This window comes from Pelophylax lessonae (assembly GCF_965119305.1).
Source record: "Pelophylax lessonae genome assembly, chromosome: 2".
Taxonomy (NCBI): domain Eukaryota; kingdom Metazoa; phylum Chordata; class Amphibia; order Anura; family Ranidae; genus Pelophylax; species Pelophylax lessonae.
Window position 1 is genome coordinate 554,334,817 of NC_138769.1, and position 19,973 is coordinate 554,354,789.

General features: G+C 42.3%; 1 protein-coding gene across 1 annotated transcript in view; it reads right to left on the minus strand.

The window, feature by feature from the left end:
• Positions 1-1,047: 1,047 nt before the first annotated feature.
• DDX23 (DEAD-box helicase 23) overlaps positions 1,048-19,973 on the minus strand; it is a 53,966-nt gene continuing 35,040 nt past the window's right edge. The window contains exons 4-17 of the mRNA XM_082245103.1: positions 15,980-16,079; positions 15,265-15,330; positions 14,779-14,917; positions 11,882-12,015; positions 11,069-11,181; positions 10,076-10,219; positions 9,526-9,751; positions 8,269-8,414; positions 7,042-7,219; positions 4,820-5,062; positions 4,585-4,736; positions 3,261-3,369; positions 2,817-2,991; positions 1,048-1,384 (exon numbers count right to left, since the gene is read on the minus strand). Of these exons, the coding sequence (XP_082101229.1) occupies positions 1,161-1,384; positions 2,817-2,991; positions 3,261-3,369; positions 4,585-4,736; positions 4,820-5,062; positions 7,042-7,219; positions 8,269-8,414; positions 9,526-9,751; positions 10,076-10,219; positions 11,069-11,181; positions 11,882-12,015; positions 14,779-14,917; positions 15,265-15,330; positions 15,980-16,079 (2,149 nt within the window). The 3' untranslated portion in view covers positions 1,048-1,160. The remainder of the gene's footprint in view (positions 1,385-2,816; positions 2,992-3,260; positions 3,370-4,584; positions 4,737-4,819; positions 5,063-7,041; positions 7,220-8,268; positions 8,415-9,525; positions 9,752-10,075; positions 10,220-11,068; positions 11,182-11,881; positions 12,016-14,778; positions 14,918-15,264; positions 15,331-15,979; positions 16,080-19,973) is intronic.

The window sequence follows — 19,973 nt, forward strand, 5'->3', positions numbered from 1 at the left end:
CTTTGTAGCCAAAGACTTTGCCATCTTAGCCTTGATTTAGAGCAGTTACTATGGTGCTGCACATGTGATCAGCTATAACACCAGTCATGTGAGGAATTTAAAGTCTGGCTGACATAAGCAAACTGGCAACCGTGACAGTTTCCAGCAGAGGTATGCAATGAATGTAGTATTCACACTGTACATGCATTTAGACTGTAGTGCCACACATTAGGGGCTTTGGAGGAGGAGCCTTTTTGTGAACGACTCAATCCAATAACCTTCCTTCATTACATAACTTAATTGTTGATTTGCTCTAATCTTACACCCAAAGTAACTTCCACACATGATAAAAAATGACAAAGTAGGGTGATTGCAACAAGTGGAAATAAAAGGGCAGCAGATGATCCAGTTGGGACCTACAAATTGTTTTATTGTCCATGTTTTATTTAAAGGAACGTTCATTTACAAAGGACATATTGGGTTTGCCCCTCCTCAGCACACCAGGCTGGAGAGATTTATTATCTTACCAGCATGTCAGCCCTTCCATAAGTGAGAAGACTTGGATGAAGGGCTCTTTAGGGTGTACTGATAAGTACAGGCATACCCCGCTTTTAAGTACACAATGGGACCAGAGCATGTATGTAAAACGAAAATGTACTTAAAGTGAAGCAATACCTTTTTTCATTTCTCAATGCATGTAAATACACTAGCTCCATAGGAAATCTTGGTCAGCTTGACATGGCATTGCTCCCAAACCATGTGACAAGGACACCAAGCTTGGGGAGCATGTTAAGGGGATCCAGAACTATGACATAGTAGATTACCTAGGCAAGCTGGCCAGCCACAAATATGATATGTTGTAGTCCTGGGTCCCCTCTCAGTGCTCCCTAAGTTTGGTATTCCTGTCACTTATGGTTTGGGAGCAGTGCCATGTCAAGCTGACCAAGATTTCCTATAGACGCCAATGTTAAAAACCGGGAGTAGTGTCATGCCAAGCTGAACAAGCTGTGTCCTTACTCGCGAGTGTACTTAAAGTGAGTGTACTTAAAGCGGGGTATGCCTGTAAACAAGTCACTGTCATTAGTCTCTTATGTTCAGGGCACATTTTATCCATATAAAACTCAGTACAAAAAAGCACTGACAAGTGCTGACCAACACAAGATACGGTCTTTAGATACAGTTCAAGCAAAGATGGTCTCTTCTCTTCTCTTCTTGGTAAGAATGGTGCCAGGCTTGTGCTGGGCATCAGGATGATTAGCCAGCTCAGGTGGGCATGAGGACACTGGACTCTCAAGGATGGCTTGTTTGAGGTCATAGAAGACAGAACAATCTTCTTTTGTGAGGAAAGTGATGGCAACACCACTCTTGCCAGCTCTTCCAGTTCTACCAATGCGATGGATATAGTCTGTGGAAACAGAAAACACAAGTGAGCAAAAAAAGACTGACTGTACAATGCCATTTTGGATCACAATGTTCCTTATATTACACAATTAAACTCGGATAAGAAAGTTTTGGTTTTTTTTTAATCAGAAAAGCAAAACTTTCCTATGAAAAATTGTCATACAAAGATAAAGCACTATTAAGTACAGATTGAACCAATGACGAAGTAGTAACATTAGCAATCCAATAGAAGAACATCCAAATGGACACAGTAAAAAAAAAAAAAAAAAAAAACTATTTGTCAGGAGTAGGCAACATAAATAAAAAAATAGTATGATCCACGTGTAGCAGGAGGAGGACTTTGCACCTCAGGTAGTAAAGTCACAAGAGAGATGTCTATTCTCACAGTCCATGTACCATACAAAAAGACAACCATACATTAGTAAAAATGGAGACTACCCCAGGTTCTTATTCAACAAAAACATAGCTAACAAACTGAAGACTACAGGTTTCAAGTAGTTGTAACCAGCGGTTCCATATCTTGTTGTATTTAGTAGAGAAACCCTCATTTACATATATCCGCTTTTAAGAGGTATTATTGACTTCAGTTCTCCAGGTTTGAAGTGTCGGGGAAAAAGCCCTGCATTCAACTGCGGGCTGTTAACATTCTAGCGGTGAATAAGGTTTCATGCAAGAATATGGTCAAAAAATGTGTCAGTGTAGAGCCCCAACAGGCACTGTTTGGGGCTTAGGGACAGCGGTGACCCCATTCTGTCATGTAGGAATTGTATCATTAGGGACCAAAACCTCTGAATCTTAGGGAAAGCCCAAAGGGAGATGACAAAGTGTCAGGTTCAGTCAAGCACTTTGGGCATAGCAGGCTATGCCCAAAGTGTCAGGTTCAGTCAAGCACTTTGGGCATAGCAGGCTATGCCTAGGATAGAATTTTGTCATGCATATTGGGCTTAATTTGCTCCTGTGTAAAATATAAAGTTGAGTGAGGTGGTTAGACAGCTCCGCCCACACAGCTGCGTCATTCATTCAGTTTCTTGTGAATGAATAAACTACAAGTATTGTCATCCTTTTGCGGCAGATGGTACTTGTCATTTGAATGAACTGATCAGAGCGCCTGTAGTGTATTTACACTGGCTACAGCTCTGCAAACTCAGCCCATAAACAGGTACAGGCAACAGAGTTGTTGGCAGTGTGTGCGCAGAAGCAGGACATTGCACTTGCGATCTGCTGAACGCGGGTGCAATGCTTTCCAGGCTTCAGTTTTAAAACACTGCGTGCAAAAATTTTTACCTGCAAAAGGATGCCCATCTATAATTTTTTATTTAAAGGTGAACTAAGCCTTTACATAGTAAAATTCATGTCCCATCTTGCCAACAACAATTATGTTAGGCCATCAGTAAAAATATGTTTGTACTATGACAGAATAAAGATAAAGCACATACCTTCAATGTTTTTAGCCATATCATAGTTCACCACCATGGACACATCATGGATATCAATACCTCTTCCAGCCACATCAGTGGCAACCAGAATATCTTTAGCTCCAGCCTTCAGGTTAGACAGTGCAAACTCTCTCTGTTCCTGGCCTTTACCACCATGAAGAGTACAAGCATTGTACTAGAGAAGAAAGCACACACAGTCAAGAGATTTACCATTCCTTAATACGTCATCAAAAAACTTCCCAAACCCCTACTGTATGACTTTTACTGAAGCCATTGTGTGTCCTCAAATATGATTTGATATTGGAGAACACAAATGCAATGATTAGACCTAACATTTATATGTTAATTTAAATGCATTAATGAGCAAAAAGTGATCCAAGCAATAACCGTTAGTACACATACATATGGCATTTGATTCCCTGTTGCTAATTGTAATATACATACCCCCATCTTCTCAAGGGACTTGGCCAAAACATCACAACCTTTCTTCTGGTTGACAAAAATAATGATTGGTGGGTCAAATCCTTTCTCAAGGATGTTAAGAAGCTTCTTCCTAAAATGAGAACAAACACGAAACCATAAGCAAAAACATGACATATAATGATGGCAAATGAAAAATGCCATATTTTATTTGTATACTAAAACCTTAAATTTTTTCACTAACTGAGAAATCAGATTTAAAAAAAGGAGCGCTCAAAACCCAAATCATAGTCATATATGATATTCATGTTTTGCTATTAAAAATTAGTTAGGCTATGTTCCAACACAGAGGGGGGCCTAAAATAGGCATTAACGTTTAACTACTTCAATACAGGGCACTTTCACCCCCTTCCTGCCCTGGCCAATTTTCAATGACAATTACGCGGTCATGCAACACTGTACCTAAACCAAATTTATGTATTTTTTTCCCCACAAATAGAGCTTTCTTTTGGTGGTATTTGATCACTGCAAGGTTTTTTCTTTTTTGCTAAACAAATAAAAGAAGACCGAAAAGTTTGAAAAAAAAAAAAAAGTTTTGTTTATGTTATACAATTTTATAAATCGATACGTTTTTTCCTGCACTGATGAGGCCGCACTGATGGGGTGGCACGAATATGCGGCACTGATAGGCAGCACTGATATGCAGCATTGGTGGGCACTGATAGGCGGCACTGCTGGGCACTGATAGGCGGCATTGATAGGTGCCACTAATGGGCACTAATAGATGGCAATGATGGGCACTGGTGGGCATCACTGATGGGGAGGGCACTGGAGGGCATCACTGATGGGGAGGGCACTGGCAGGCTCCCTGAGCCCTGATTGCCATCCCTGGTGGCCATCCCTAAGGTCATGGGTGGGCATCCCTGGTGGTTCTAGTGGCGCCCCCCCTAATGATCTGCACTGGTAATCAATGCTCTGATTACCAGTGCAAACCCCCCCCCCCCCCCCCGTCAGGAGAGCTGCAGATCGACTCTCCTATACTCGTGCCTGTCAGGCACGAACTAAGAAAAGCCAATCAACGGCTCTTCCTGTGTACTATGTGACCAGCTGTGATTGGACACAGCTGGTCACATGGAAAAGAGCCTACGTCAGTGTGACACGCCGCCGCACCGACATTATCCTGCCGCCGTCATATGACGTCCGGTCAGGATAATGCAACCACTTTCCCGCCTTTAATCGCCTATAGGGGGGGCGGGAAGTGGTTAAAAGCAAAGCCCGCAAGATGATTCTAAATGTTGCTTCATGACCAGGTGTCTCAAAATCATTTTACTCATGAAAAAAAACTCACCTCTTTTCAGGTTCAGACATGAGGAACACTTTCTGTTCAACTCTTTCATGTGGTTTACCAGCAGAGCCAATGTACACCACTGCAGGGCGCCGCAAATAGCTTCTGGCCAGCCGCTCTACAGCTGGAGGCATAGTAGCTGTGAACATGACAGTCTGAATAAAGAAAAAAAATATATATTATTTTGAGGACGTATACAAAAAAACTGAAATTCTATTTGACTTCCACATGAACTCACTTGTCTGTACTTGTGCTTTCCAGACTCAAAGTTGGCAGTCATTTTTTCTGGGTCTTCTGCTTCATCTGTGTCTGGCTTCTGGTTGGTAACTGGCATATGTTCCAAGATCTTCTGGACATCTGGCTCAAAACCCATGTCAATCATACGGTCAGCTTCATCCAGTACTACGTATGTACAACGGCTCAGGACTAAGTAGCGATTTTCTAATACATCTATCAGACGTCCAGGAGTAGCAATCACAATCTTTAATTTGAGAAAAGAAAAGTCACTTGTGAATTAGTTAGGAAAATAAAATACTTACATTAGTTAATACCGATGTTTAGCTGTGTCTTCAGTTATGTACAGGGTGGATAAAAATTTGATTATAAAAAAAAAAAAAAAAAAAATTGAATTTTTTTTTTTTTATTTAAATCAGATTTTTGTTTTTTATCAAATTTATTTTATTAAAATGCATTTGGAGTAAAAAAAAAATATCTGAAAATAGTTTTCTATTTAGGATACATTATTAATTTGAAGTTCTTTTGCTTTTTCAAAGATATTTTGTTAATGCACTTCAGTTACTATAAATTGATGTTTAGGCAAATACAAGAATATGTAATATAATGTTATTATTTATTAAATAAAATAATTTAAGTATTTATCCAACTATGTGTGATTAACCTATTAATTTAAAGTCGGTTCCGATATCGCTGTTTTATTAACCTGACAGCATATTATTCTAAATAGGAAACCTTAGTTTTGTTTGCAAATATTAAAGATTCTAACTACCAGTAAGAATGAGTCCTACATTTAAAGAGCACCTGTCATTTCAAATCCATCATGGGAGCGCCTGTTAGCGGGCATCCACTCACCTGCTGCCGCCACACCCCTCACCTTGTTGTGTCAATGCTGCATCACCAGCCATCCCATTAAAATGAATGGGACTGTCGGTGAGTCAACAGTGGGTCAGAAGAGGAGCAGCTAAGGGAAAGATGACAGTTGCTCTTTAAAAATTATGATTTAAATCAAGCCTTTTTACTAGTTTAAAATCCACTGATTTAATTCAAATCCACCCTGGTTATGAATTACGGAGTACGAGAAAACACTCTTTGCAAATAAACATTTTGCATTTAAAAGGACAACTGCACTTTCTGTACAAATCATCTGATCTTGCCCTTGTAGTCTGTACAATAAATTAAATGCAATACCTGTTGTACTAGGATTAGTGTGTTCAACATATTGCAGTCAGCAACATTTCTCCCTCTTTAGTCTACCAAGTGCACACTCTAGTGGCCGGTGGGAGCAAATGCAGGCTGCACACATGCCAGGAGACCGCAGTATATGTAAAATAATCCTGGCAAGACTGGTAATGCATTTAGCTGACTTTTTGTACAGCCAGGCCAGGAGAATAATATGTACCGAAAAATGCAGATGCCCTTTAGTCCTTATTAGTGAATGGCACTAATTCTTTTCATAGTATTCTCCGTGTATTCATTCACAGGGCGTGGACCCAGACTCTGAACAAGGAGCAATGAAGGCCAGGTTGTAGAATGGATCATGCGCTGCCCTTTTTCTGCCTCATTCCCCCCATATTGTAGTTTATTTTAAAACTATAATTATTTATTAAGCACTATGTGGATCTTTTTGGCAGAATTACAAGGATGCAAAATTTTGACGGTTCCAATTCTTGCAATACATTATTGCACACGCTCCCACTGGAAACAACTGAAGGAAAAAAGTGTTGACTGAATATTCTTTTGGCGAACATTAGGAGAGCTGCCGCAATGCTTTCTTTACCCCTGCGACAGCTCTCCGTTGCTGGCTGCGCTAGGGGGCAGTGTGGTGCGCGATTTTACGCATCGCACTGAGTCTTTTTTTCCCTTCTGTAGGAGCTTTATTTGAAGTGTACAAAATGTAAACATCATTCACAGCTGTGCACTGTGCTGATCGACACTGCAGTGCGACTCGGGACTGTGCACTGTGTTAAAATGTTTTGCACCGCATATAATGTGAATTGGCTCTTAATTATTTCAACAAATTTCTTTATTTAAATATGTGGATTTTAAAGTAAGCAAAGTTCTTCTTGGGCAAAAAAAATGCAAACCCTTAAAAAGCAGTTCTAATATGTAGCCAGAAATTGATTAGCTCTACACAAATGCATTTCTATGTACATACTGAAACATAGTTGCCTTACTGCATGGTAGAACACTGAGAAAATGCAATTATACCAGTTAAACACTTACCTCACACCCCATTCGCAAGCGGAATCCTTGGTCCTCACGAGAAATACCACCTATAACAGCCACAGTTCGAATACCCAATGGCTTTCCAAATTTAATGGTTTCCTCCTCAATCTGTTGAGCCAACTCTCTTGTTGGAGCCAGAATAATAGCATATGGTCCCTGGTCTGATTCCTCAATCCTAAAAATCAGAAAAAAATAAGTAATACTGACATGTAAGGCTGCATATGTCACTGCTACCTCTTGGAGACCCACTGCTGTCTGAAAATTAAAGTGGTTCTAAAGTTAAAATGTTTTTTACCTTAATGCATTCCTTGTCCCACTACTTGTTGTGACTCCCCTCCCCGACTCCTCCACTGATCCGGTGCTGTCCCGTCTGCAGAACCACTGCCCCCTCTTCCTAGTCTCACAGGAGACCCTCAAAGCAGGGGAAGCCACAGACTCCAGCTGCTGTCAGTCAACTCTTGTGAATAGGGAGCATGGGGGCGTGGCAGAGCATGCTGTGTGTGTCTATGGACACATACAACTCTGTTCAGGACCGTGCCTACACAGGTGTCCCCTCAGCACTCCACTCAGCTTGCTTACTGAGGGAGCACCCACAGGAAGGAGGAGCGGACACAGTGCTGACAGGAGACCGAAAAAGAGGAGGTAAGCCACTGCTTGCAATACACACTGAACAAAATCATAGACGCAACACTTTTGTCCCTATTTTTCATGATCTGAACTCAAAGATCTAAGACTTTTTCTATGTACACAAAAGGCCTATTTCTCTCAAAAATTGTTCACAAATCTGTCTAAATATTCATGCAGTCAGCATGCCAATTGCACGCTCCCTCAAAACTTGCGACATTTATAGCATTGTGCTGTGTGATAAAACTGCACATTTTAGAGCGGCCTTTTATTGTGGCCACACCTGTGCAATAATCATGCCACAGCTGTGAGGTGGATGGATTATCTTGGCAAAGGAGAAGTGCTCACTAACACAGATTTAGACAGATTTGTGAACAATATTTGAGAGAAATAGTCCTTTTGTGTACATAGAAAAAGTCTTAGATCTTTTAGTTCAGCTCATTAAAAATGGTGGCAAAAACTAAAGTGTTGCGTTTATAATTTTTTCAATGTATTTGTACGAAGCAGGTAAGTATAACATTTCTTATTTTAATAAACAAAAATTATAAATAAATAAGAACTTATAAATAAGCTTTAGCATCACTTTAGCAGTCACCTAACCTGTCAATCTTGGGCAAAGTTGTGATCCAGACCAGTAAAGGAATAAGGAAGGCAGCAGTTTTACCACTACCAGTCTCAGCTACACCAATGATATCACGATTCTGCAAACCAATAGGAATGGCTTGTCTTTGAATAGGTGTTGGTTCCTGTAAAATACATTAAAAAAAAAATTCAGTTTTGATCATTGTCAAAAAATCCCAGTGATACGATTATACACACTGCCTTGTGGTTTGTAATTTTGCAAAAATAAAAGTGCTTCCTAATGAAATTTTTGACAATTTTTTAAACAAACTAACACCAATAAGCTTGTATGAAGTTTAGCTGCAGGCAGATTTGCACAGTGGCTGTCTGCAAGTGAACAGAAAAGGGATGGCCAGTCAGGTAAGCAAATTAAAAACATTAAATAAGAGATGAAACAATGGTCTATTAAAGGCTACGGAACAAGCTCTAAGGGCAGGTTCACACTGGGATAGCACAGAAACGAGAGAGAGAAGAGAAGGAAGAGAGAAGAGAGAAGAAGAGAAGAGAAGAGAGAAGAGAAGAGAAGGAAGAAGAGAAGAGGAGAGGGAAGGAGAGGGAAGAAGAGAAGAGAAGGAAGAAGAGAGAAGAGAAAAGAGAAGGAAGAAGAGAGAAGAGAAGAGAGAAGAGAAGAGAGAAGAGAAGAGAAGAGAGAAGAAGAGAGAAGGGAGAGAGAAGAAGAGAGAAGGGAGAGAGAAGGGAGAGAGAAGGGAGAGAGAAGGGAGAGGAGGAGAAGAGAGAGGAGAAGAGAGAGGAGAAGAGAGAGGAGAAGAGAGGAGAAGAGAGGGAGAGGGAGAGGTAGAGGGGGAGAGGGAGAGGGGGAGAGGGAGAGGGAGAGAGACCAACCACATCAACCTGTACAGAGGGAGGTATGTGGCTTCCATTACTGTGCTCTCCTTTTGAAAATACTAGTTGCCTGGCTATTTCTATGGTTACAAAAATGTATTTTCTGAAGCCCAGACATGGAGAAATTACACAGATAAAGTTTTGAAGTCATTCAGAGTTTCTGTATAAACGTGCCGGTTTTAAGTCAGTTTCTCAGAGTATTGATGTCCGACAAACTAGCAACTGGCATTTCTATATCAGCAATAACAACCTTTGCCTTTCCTCACAAAAAATGTACTTTACACATTACAAAGGTTATCACAAACCACGCATGAAGCGCTTCATATGTATGGGCAGGTATCTGTATTCACACTTAAAGATGTACAGTAATACTTCCTACTGGTGATAACACACCTTGTATCCACACTTGTCAATAACTTCCAGAATATGTGGTGGCAGGGAGGAGTCAATCCAGGAGCGGATCGGATTGGGAATTTTACCACCTTTGGTCGTGATACTGTAGTCCTCCCTGAAGATACGCCAATCCCTGTCTGTCATCTCATCAAGCTTTTTCTGAGACCAATGTCGGTCATCCCAGCGCTGCTTGGCTTCTTTCTTTCGCAGCTTGCGCAGACGAACTCTGTAAATGCACAATCACAAGTCACAATGACACCTTTAGAAATTGAGAAAGGGGGCCATTGTGTTCCTGAAACCCTATATTGGTCTGTATGGAACTCTAGTAAACTACTTAAGTGGAACTGGGTGTGCTGATACTTTTTTACCATTAGCAGTGATGATGTATGGGCTTAAGATTAATATAGTGAATATTGTAAATTACCAGTTTCAACTGGCACAGAAATACACAAATGTGATGGGTGTGAGCTAAACAAGTCTCATCATTGTGTTGTGTGCTGGATGGCATATAACTGTTCATAATATTTTTTTTTCTTTGTAGTCCACTTACTCCTCTTGTTCTTTCTCCTCCAACGTCCGCCTCCTCTCCATAAGGTCTCCATAAAACCGAGATTGTTCACGCTTCTGCTGTTTCAGGTCTATACCTGCAATGAAGCCTCGACCTAAAAGCTGGACATGGTGTCGTTCTTTGTATCTAGAAAAGTACAGACATGTAGTTGTTAATTCGATTTTGAGGTAAGTATGATATGGTGAGAATGAATTAAGGACATCAAGTGTTTGGGCAGCAAAGCACCTGCCGCTGAATTGCTCTAGAAAAACATAAGTAGCTAAGCCTGCAAACCCATTCTAGGGTTTGGGACGAAGCACCACAGCGCCCGAATGACAGGGCGTCATTTTAAACCACTGTTGAAAGGGCAGATAATGAGGGTCAGAACAGCCTGCCAAGAAAGTCCATGAAGTCCCAGGGGGAAAAAGCCACATCTACAAAAATTGTGAGAATAGCTTGTTTAGAAGTTTCTATTTAAGAATTCACGAGATTGAGACATCATAAATATGAAGTACATTGAATACATTATGCTAAATATTTTTTCCTCTAGTTCAAAAGCAGCAGTGAGCTTGTTTTATTGAATCTAGAAGTGAGCAGGGAGGCTGCACAGCACAGCAACTCAATCACTTCTACAAAACACAAACTGTGGGTGAGGGGGGGGGGGACGGGGTCAGGATGTTGATCTCCCAAGTTTACTTCTGCCTTGCCTGCTCTGCTGGTACTATCAGTGATGACTCCTTACCTTCTATCCTTTTGTATACAGGAAGACAAGTGGGGTAAACTAACACAAAGTCTTAAACAATTGCTAGTTCAGGGTCATGATTATCCTGGATGGCAGGGAACTATGAGATTGAGGACAGTGCCCTCAATACTCTTCACCCAGCCCAACTGGAGAGGCATTAGGAATCTGATCATTTATCAATCTGAACACACCAGTATGAGTTCCCCTCCCTAGTAACCATCACCACAGCAAAACATGGACCAGTGTTCACTTACAGAGGGTTGTAATCAATAGAAGTGTCTTCTGATGCATCCCATTCAAACACAAACTTCCTGTCGTTCAAATGCCGTGTCCGCCTTCTTTTCTTTATTCCTCCAAGGTAACGCTCCTAAAGAAATGTTAAAAGGATGGCTTTAAAACATTGCAGACCATTCTCCTCAAAGAAATGTGTTATTTCTCTGATAATCCCAGTTTGGGTATTTGGCTTAGAGAAATTCTTCTTGAAATCTGTAACAGTATTCCAAGATCAGTATAGCACACAAGTCTAGATTTTGGTTTATAAACTCACTACATATATACAAATTTATTTTGGTCTCCTGCACGTCAGGGACAAGTAAACACTCCCTGGTAATGCTCCCAAGCAACATTGTGCCAAGCATATAGGATCTGAAAGTAATGGCATCCTGAGAATCAAAAGTAAAATGATCAGCAGCATTTATTGACAGTGCAGAAGAATAACTTTACAGCTGCTGTGGACCCTGCATAAGCCATCTGAAGGACAGGCTATAAAAGAGCTTGGATCATAGCGGTCAGAGAAGCGGTTTTGGGACTCTCTCCTATGGCACATCTTGGACATTTCAGGGGAGCTCAATGCTCTTAACCTTTCTGTAAGTGAGAATTTTTTTTTCTACATTAAAACTACAGTTTTAACACCCTGCCTGTGCTTTCCTGTTTGTTTTCTTCTGCTTCAGGTTGGATCACTCCCAGACCGTGGAGAAGCAGCAGGGTTATTGTGCGATTCCTACTACTATTTCATACACCTATGTGTGCCGTTATATGTTATACTATTGACCACAGCTTTTATTTACCTTAATAGCCTGTAGCTCTTTGGTTTTATCCTTCTCTTCTCTGACTTTTATCCTTCCCTCATCATCCTCATTACCATTATTTTCCCGATCCATGCGCTCTCTCCGCTCTCGCCTCTCTCGTTCCTGAGGATCCTCTACAAATTAAAACCAAAGAATTTTAACAATGGAGATAATTTAAAAGATTTACCAATTACTAAAATTTTTACAATGCCAAATCATTATAAAAATAACAAAAACAAAAGTTGTTATATTTTTATAACATACAGGAACAGCTAGGATATATTTTAAAGTTGTGTTAAAGCCCGCTTTGTTATTTTTTTTTCCTACAGGTAAGACTATAATAAGGCTTACCTGTAGGTAAAATAAATATCTCCTAAAACATGCACCGTAAAAGAGGGCTCCTGGACGCATGCGAAGGAGTGACATCATCGCGGCTCCGGCTACTCACACAGCCAGAGTCCATGAACCCAGAAGGAAGACCAGGGGAAGATGGAAGCCCTCTCAGCGGTAACAGCGCACTGCTGGAGGGCTTTGTTTCAAGGTAAGTATTTCATAATGTGCTGGTATGCGATGCATGCTAGGGCATTATGCTTTTTTGCAGGGAAAAGGTTTTTGCTTTTCAATTGCAGCCGTTTACTACGGCTTTAACAGTCAAAAAGTGCCCAAAGAAATAAGCCAACACCAGACCAGAACTTCTGTTTTTCCTGGTGGTGTTGCTCTATATTGCTGTGATCTAGTGGCTCACTGGTAGAAAACCTTTCCCCTTTCAGTTACCCACTGCAGCAGGTCCCTGAAGGGCCCAGAGGCCATGTCAGAGATTGTGACATCATTTGACTGTCTGCCTGCCTCAGCCAATCAGGGGAAGGTTTGTATTGATTCACAGAACACTAAGCTCCCTTATGCATGGCTGAGCATAGCCCAGCCCCACTTTATTTGCTCCTGAAGCGGGACAGGAAGCTTGACGCTTATTTTGGGCATAACATAATTACACCATTTTAAAACATGACATACATGTAGAAATAGTTTTTTTGTGGCTCCTGGAGTTGGGCTTTTAAGCAGTGTAGCAGCAATAAAGACTAGTGCAAGAAGATAGATATGAACAAGAGAGGTATGTATAACAGTGATTAATCTGTCTTTTACATTAAGCACAAAGCTAAAATGTGTAGTCCTGGTCTTAAAGTGGTTCTAAAGCCTAAAGGTTTTGTAAAAGTGGTTGTAAACCTCAGACATGAAATATGAAAAAAGCATATCCTTCTATGGTGTGTAATTGTCTCAATCTAGAGAACTAAATGTAATTTCTGTCTGCTGCCTTGTTCCTCTGCCATCAGCATTAATTACTTTTGACATGTTTTCCTGACACCAAGAGAAAAAAGGTAACAAGAGAGGAACCTCCAGCTGATTGACAGCCTCAGCTATGTGCATGTGTAATGAGGGGCGGTGTCCTTCCCTCCAATTCTTTTTCAGAGCTCTCCTCGCTGAGCCCTGTAGATTGTAACTTCAGCTCTCTGCCCCTTGTTTCTGAACACTCAGACAAGATTTTAAAATTCTGGACTTTGGATGTAGAGAAGATAATATTGCAGATAAACAGGTACAACTTATGTAGGACGATTTGTTTCATCTCCGTGTATCACCTGCGACCAGTCACTTCACTAGGTATATGTAAGAGTTTACATCCCCTTTAATGCATTCTCTGCACCCAGATAAATAACCTTTCAAGTTTTTCTCCCCCCTAAATACTTACCTGAGCCCGATCACTATACAGTACTGTGCCTGAGAGCAGTAGCTCTCTCCTCTCTAGATATGGAGGCAGCAGTAGGAGCCATTGGCTCCACCTGATGTCAATCAAATCAAGAAAGGGAGTGGGTGGCAGGGCCGAGCTGCACTTGTGTGTCTACAGAAACACACAGCCTGGCTTGGTAGTGAAAAGAGAAGAGAAAGAAGCATCTCTGAAGTGCAGTATAAAAAAAAAAAAAAAAAAAAAAAACATTTACCAGGTCACAATTAAAAAAACACTCATGAGATGTGTGAAGATAAACGCTCGTCACAAGGAAGGAGGGGGCACTACTACTGATCCCAGACCTGTAGGACGCACCGATGTGCTTGCGTCAGCCGCAGATGCAAGGGAGAACACTAGGACGCTTTGTAGACATCCAAGTCCCTGGGGACAGCTTAAAATGCACATGTGGGCGGATGGGACACCACAGTTGGGGACGGACCAGTGTCAAAGCAAGGCTATGCACTCAGGGTTTACTGTTCCTTCTAAAGGCCTCAGCTTCTGCCCCATAGAAGTAGCTTGCTATGGGGGCAGACACTGAAGAGTGAGAGTGGACAGCGCTGGCAGGGGACCCGAGGAGAGGAGGTTCAGGGGCCGCTCTGTACAATACCATTGCACAGAGCAGGCAAGTATAATACATTTGTTATTTTAATTGAAACGGGGGGGGAAATTGGTTTAGTAAAGCTTTAACAAGGATTTACACTAATAGAAAGATAAACAATTTTTACATCTCTGCACCTAAAGTGCATTTAAGAACAAAACCAATATAGTTTTATACGTGGTGAGAAGTTAGCACCCGTGTCATGATTTTCATTATTCCTGGTGAGCAAAGCCACAAAGATTGAAAGTGAAGGACAAGCCAACATTTGAGTTTTTACCAGAATAGGACTAGGAGGAGAAATATTCCAATGCTCTTGTGACAAATATATTTAAAGGATTTTCTTAACTTTGTAGAAACAACAGGAAACTAAAATTAATATCTGACAGGAAGTGAAGGGAAATCTACCTAAATGAGACACAGATGCCAAAAAGGGATTTTACCTATTCCCTACCCTAGACAAAAAAAAGTTTTAAATACTGTTCAAATAACATGATACTGAACGTTATCGGTAAAGCACATTACCTAGCATCCGCCTGCCCTGCTCCTGGAACTGTTTCCTCTTTTTGCGCTCTTCTTCTATTGATTTCTGTCTGTCTTCTACCTCCAACTTTCTGCGTTTCAAGGCTTCAGCTTCCCGTTCTGCTTTGGATAGGAATTTTGGCTATGCAACAATGAAGACAGGCTTAAATGTAGAATTCAATGCTAATGTTAAAATGTCAGAGTATGAATTGGTGCTAATTTTGCTAATAAGTATACACTTCTAAATACATATTCGCAAAAAAAAAAATCTTCGGTGTAAAATATTTGCATTCTAAATATATTATGCTTTAGTACAGCATTAGTGAAAAACTAACTTATGTGGTTTCATATGTGAATTCTTGATTGACCATCACCAAACTGTTTTGTACAAAGGAAGATTGCCACAATAGTGTTCTATTCTGACACACCAAGACAGTAATGATACCAGTAACATTCAAGTTCTAGCAAACATCAGATGCATTTGTTTACCTTAGATTCAGCCTCCTCCTCTTTCTTCTTCTTTGCCAACAACTCTTCCAGTGAAAGTGGTTGTGCCTTGGATGCACAAAAACAAAAAAAAATGCTCAATTTGCAATAAAGAATTCAGTACCTATAAAAGGTCACAGTTTTTGAACAGTAATTTATGGCAATAGGTTTTCTTTATTAAACAAGGTATTATTAGCTTTAACTACCGTGTGCTATCTGAGCCCTCGGCTATAGCAGAGGAGGGACATACTTATTATGACCCAAACTACGGCGTTTACATCCATGCCCTGTGCAATGGCATGTTTTATCAGCACGGGAATGCACAGGTGTCGCGTGCATCCCCACGCTGACAGTCGCATTCATGTCTATTGGGACACAACGGCTGCACAGACAAAGCTGCTGTGTCACTGTATGACATCTGTGCAGGTGCATTCAGGGCGTGCACCTGCATGAATGTCATTTTGGGACACAGCGGCTGTGTTCGTGCAGACACTGTGTCCCAATAGACATGAATAGGACTTACCGTCACAGGGATGCACGCAGCATCCTCTTGCAGGTAAAACACTGCCCAAAATGGGGCACAGGTGTAATCACCCCATATGAATGAGGCCATACTCTCTACGGAGGACACTCCATTCAGAATTATACAAGACAAAAATTTTACACGTCTAACCCTAAATTACTGCTCAGGGAAATGCTGCATAAAAATGAAGCTCACCTTTAATTTCTTCTCAGCTTGAGATTCCTCCTCTGATTCCTTCTTTATATCCTTATCTTTTTTAACTTTGGCATCTTTATTGCGGCTAGGAGATGGGGACCTAAACAAAAAAAAAAACACAATATTGCACTATGCAAAATCAGTGATATCTTCGCGCGTGCGCGGTCCCCTTGGCGGCAACAATTTTGTCCAATGCCCTGAGTGGATCTGCTGCACAGGTGCATGATGTTCACCCCTGTGGCCAGTGTTATATGACGTCATCTATCAGCACCCGCGCACTTTTGAGGGTGCGGTCCATGCATTGGGGACGCCGGAGGGGTCTCTGTGTGAGTGTGGGTGGGGGGGTGATGTGCCCCAACAGGGAGTAATTGACACTTCTATATAAAATACTTAGATTTTAAGGCAAATTTAGACATCTATTTTGTGGTTGCCTCATTTGGTGGCCCCCGTTCCCGCTTACCCTTTGTGAGATTATGGCTCCACCATCCTGGGTTGGAACCTCTCTGAGATGAGCCGAGTAACCCTATACCTTAACTATCTGGTCTCTTTAAATATGCAAATATGTTCTGAAAAAGGTCTTGCTATCGTTATTAGCTATGTACTTTTATTAGGCCTATATACTCTGTTAATTGTACACTGCTCAAAAAAATTAAAAAGGAACACTTTGAAAACACATCGGATCTTAATGGGGAAAAATATCATGCTGGATATCTATACGAATATAGACTGGGTAATGTGTTAGGAGTAAAAGGATGCCACATTGTTTGATGGAATGATAATCGTCAACTTACAGAGGGCGAAATTCAGACACCCCGAAAATCAAAGTGAAAAAATGATGCAGCATGCTAGTCCATTTTGCTGAAATTTCATTGCAGCAACTCAAAATGGTATTCGGTAGTTTGTATGGCCCCCACGTGCTTGTATGCATGCCTGACAATGTCGGGACATGCTCCTAATGAAACGAAGGATGGTGTGTCCTGGGGTGTTTCCAACCAGATCTGGGCCAGGGCATCACTAAGCTCCTGAACAGACTGAGGTGCAACCTGGTGGCGTAGGATGGACCAAAACATAATGTCCCAAGAGGGGTTCTATTCAATTTAGGTTAGGCGAGGGTGGGGGCCATTCAATAGTATCATTTCCTTCTTCCTCAAGGAACTGGTTGCATACTCTTGCCACATGAGGCTAGGCATTGTTGTGCACTAGGAATCCCTAGCAATCCAGCTCTATGGTGCTAGGCAGTGGGCACAGGGCCCTCTAGAGGAGGTCGGCTCCTCAGGCCACCCTCATGAAGTTGGTTTCTGATTGTTTGGTGAGAGACATTCACACCAGTGGCCTGCTGGGAGTCGTTTTGTAGGGCTCTGGCAGTGCTGGTCCTGTTCCTGCTTGCACAAAGGAGCAGATACCGGTCCTGTTGAAAGTTTAAGGACCTTCTACGGACCTGTCCAGCTATCCTAGAGTAACTGTGTGTCTCCTGGAATCTCTTCCATGCTCTTGAGACTGTGCTGGGAGACACAGCAAACCTTCTAGCAATGGCACATATTGATGTGCCATCCTGGAGGATTTGGACTGCCTGTGCTACCTCTATAGGGTCCAGGTATCGCCTCATGCTACCAGTAGTGACACTGACCCTAGCCAAATGCAAAACTAATGAAAAACAGTCAGAAAAAAATTGGATTTTTGACTTACCGTAAAATCCTTTTCTCTGAAGTCTGACAGACGCAGCTCCATATTCTTCTAAAACCATTGGGTTATGCTGCCCTCTACAGGAGTAGGACACTAGGCAGGAAAAAAAAAAAAAAACCAAACAAACACTTTACCGCGCCTATGGGGCAGTCCCTGCAGGCATACACCCACTCACCCCATGCACCCGCTCCATATTCTTCTTAACCATTGGGACGTCCCAAAGTAGTTATGTGCATAAGGGGTGGGAAAACAACGCAAAGAAAGAACGTAATACCCCAAAGGCTAAACTTAACCAACAAGGTAACATGGAGCTCAACCAGGATCAACTGGAGCTCACCTAGAAACAACATACATCCTCAAAGAAAAAATGTCTATTTTAAAACAGCAGCCTACAAAACCTTGCGGCCAAAAGAAGCATCAGAGGATGCCAACACATCTAATTTGTAGAATTTAGTGAACGTGTGCACAGATGACCAAGTTGATGCCTTGCAAACTTGTATTACTGACGCCTGATGGCGAAAGGCCCAAGAGGCACTCAGCGCCATAGCAGAATGCGCCTTCACAGGGAAAGGTGGAACCTGACCCTTCAGTCAATATGCCTGTACCACCGTCTGCCTGATCCATCTGGATATGGTCAAAGCAGACGCAGCCAATCCCTTCAGAGGTCCTTCCGTGAGGACAAAAGGAGAGTCTGATTTCATTAAAGACTCAATAACCGCTGGGCAAACCCTAATTGCCTGAGCCACAGCCAAAGAATGCAAGGCCTTTTCCTTGGGCTTAGGACAGAGTGAAGGCAGCCTAATGTCTTCATTCAATGGAAATCAGAAACCACCTTAAGGAAGAAACGACTGATTAGGTCGAACTACCACTTAATCTCTGTGGACCACCAGAGAAGGAGAACGGCAGGACAGCGCCGACAATTCAGACACTCTGCGGGCAGAGGTAATAGCCACCAAAAAAGCTACCTTCTGTGACAGTATAAGCACAGGAATCTCCCTAAGTTTTCAAAGGGAGGTTTTTGAAGAACAGACAGTACCAAGTTAAGATCCCACAGGGGTAACGGGGACCGTAACGGGAGGAGCCACATGACAAACTCCCTGGATAAAAGTGCAAATCAAAGAATGCGTAGCTAGAAAAAAAAAAAAACACAGCCAAAGCCAACACCTGGCCTTTAATAGTACCAAAGTCCAACCACTGCTCAACCCCTCTTTTGAGGAAAGCCAAAATCCTAGCCACTGAAAAGGAGCGTGAATGCACCCTAATCAATTCACATCATGAGATGCACGATTTCCACGTACAATGATAAATCTTCCTGGAGGTAGACTTTCTAGCCTTCAACAGTGTAGGAATCACGGAGTCAGAAAGACCCCTATGCTTCAATACCTGGCTTTCAACAGCCACGCCGTTAAAGCCAGCGACTGTAAAGCAGGAAGATTGGACCTTGAGACAATAGATCTTCCCTGAGAGGAATTCTCCAAGGAGCATCGGCGCCCAACCTTACCAGATCTGCATACCAAGACTGGCTAGGCCAGTCTGGGGCCACCAGAATGACCGGAATCCCTTCCACCACTATTCATGCAGAAGCCTCGGCAGAAGTTTTAGTAGAGGAAACGCATAGATCAGCCGATACTGACCCCAAGGAGCCATCAGTGCGTCTGTGGCATCGGCCAGAGGATCCCGAGACCTGGCCACAAACCTCTGTACCTTCTAGTTGAGCCAAGAAACTAACAGGTCTACATCGAGTGTCCCCCACCAGACACTTAACAGGGGAAACACCTCCAGGTGCAGGGACCATTCCCCCTGATTCAAAACCTATCGACTCAAGTTATGCGCCTGCCAGTTCTCCACTCTGGGTACATGTACGGCGGAGAGGGCTGGGACAACATTTTCTGCCCATATTAAGATCTTGGCCACCTCCTGGGCTGCCAGGACACTCTTGGTGCCCCCTTGATGACCGATGACACAACTGTGGCATTGTCTGATTGAATCCGAACTGGACAACCCTGCAGATGATTTGCCCAGTGACTCAAGCAAAGCTTTATCACTCTGAGTTCCAGAATTTTGATCAGAAATCTGGACTCTTTCAGAGTCCAGGTCCCCTGGACACACAGCTTTCCAAGTACTCCCCCCTCAGGCCATGCTGGCATCCGTGAATACCATGGTCCAATATAATGGGAAGGCGGGACTTGCCCTGACGTAGGGCAAAGGAACAGAGCCACCACAGAGGAGCACTTCTTACGTTCAAGGCAGTCTATATGGCCATCCCCCCCAGGAGGGGGGGGGGGGGGCGTGGACGCCCATCCGCTGCTCC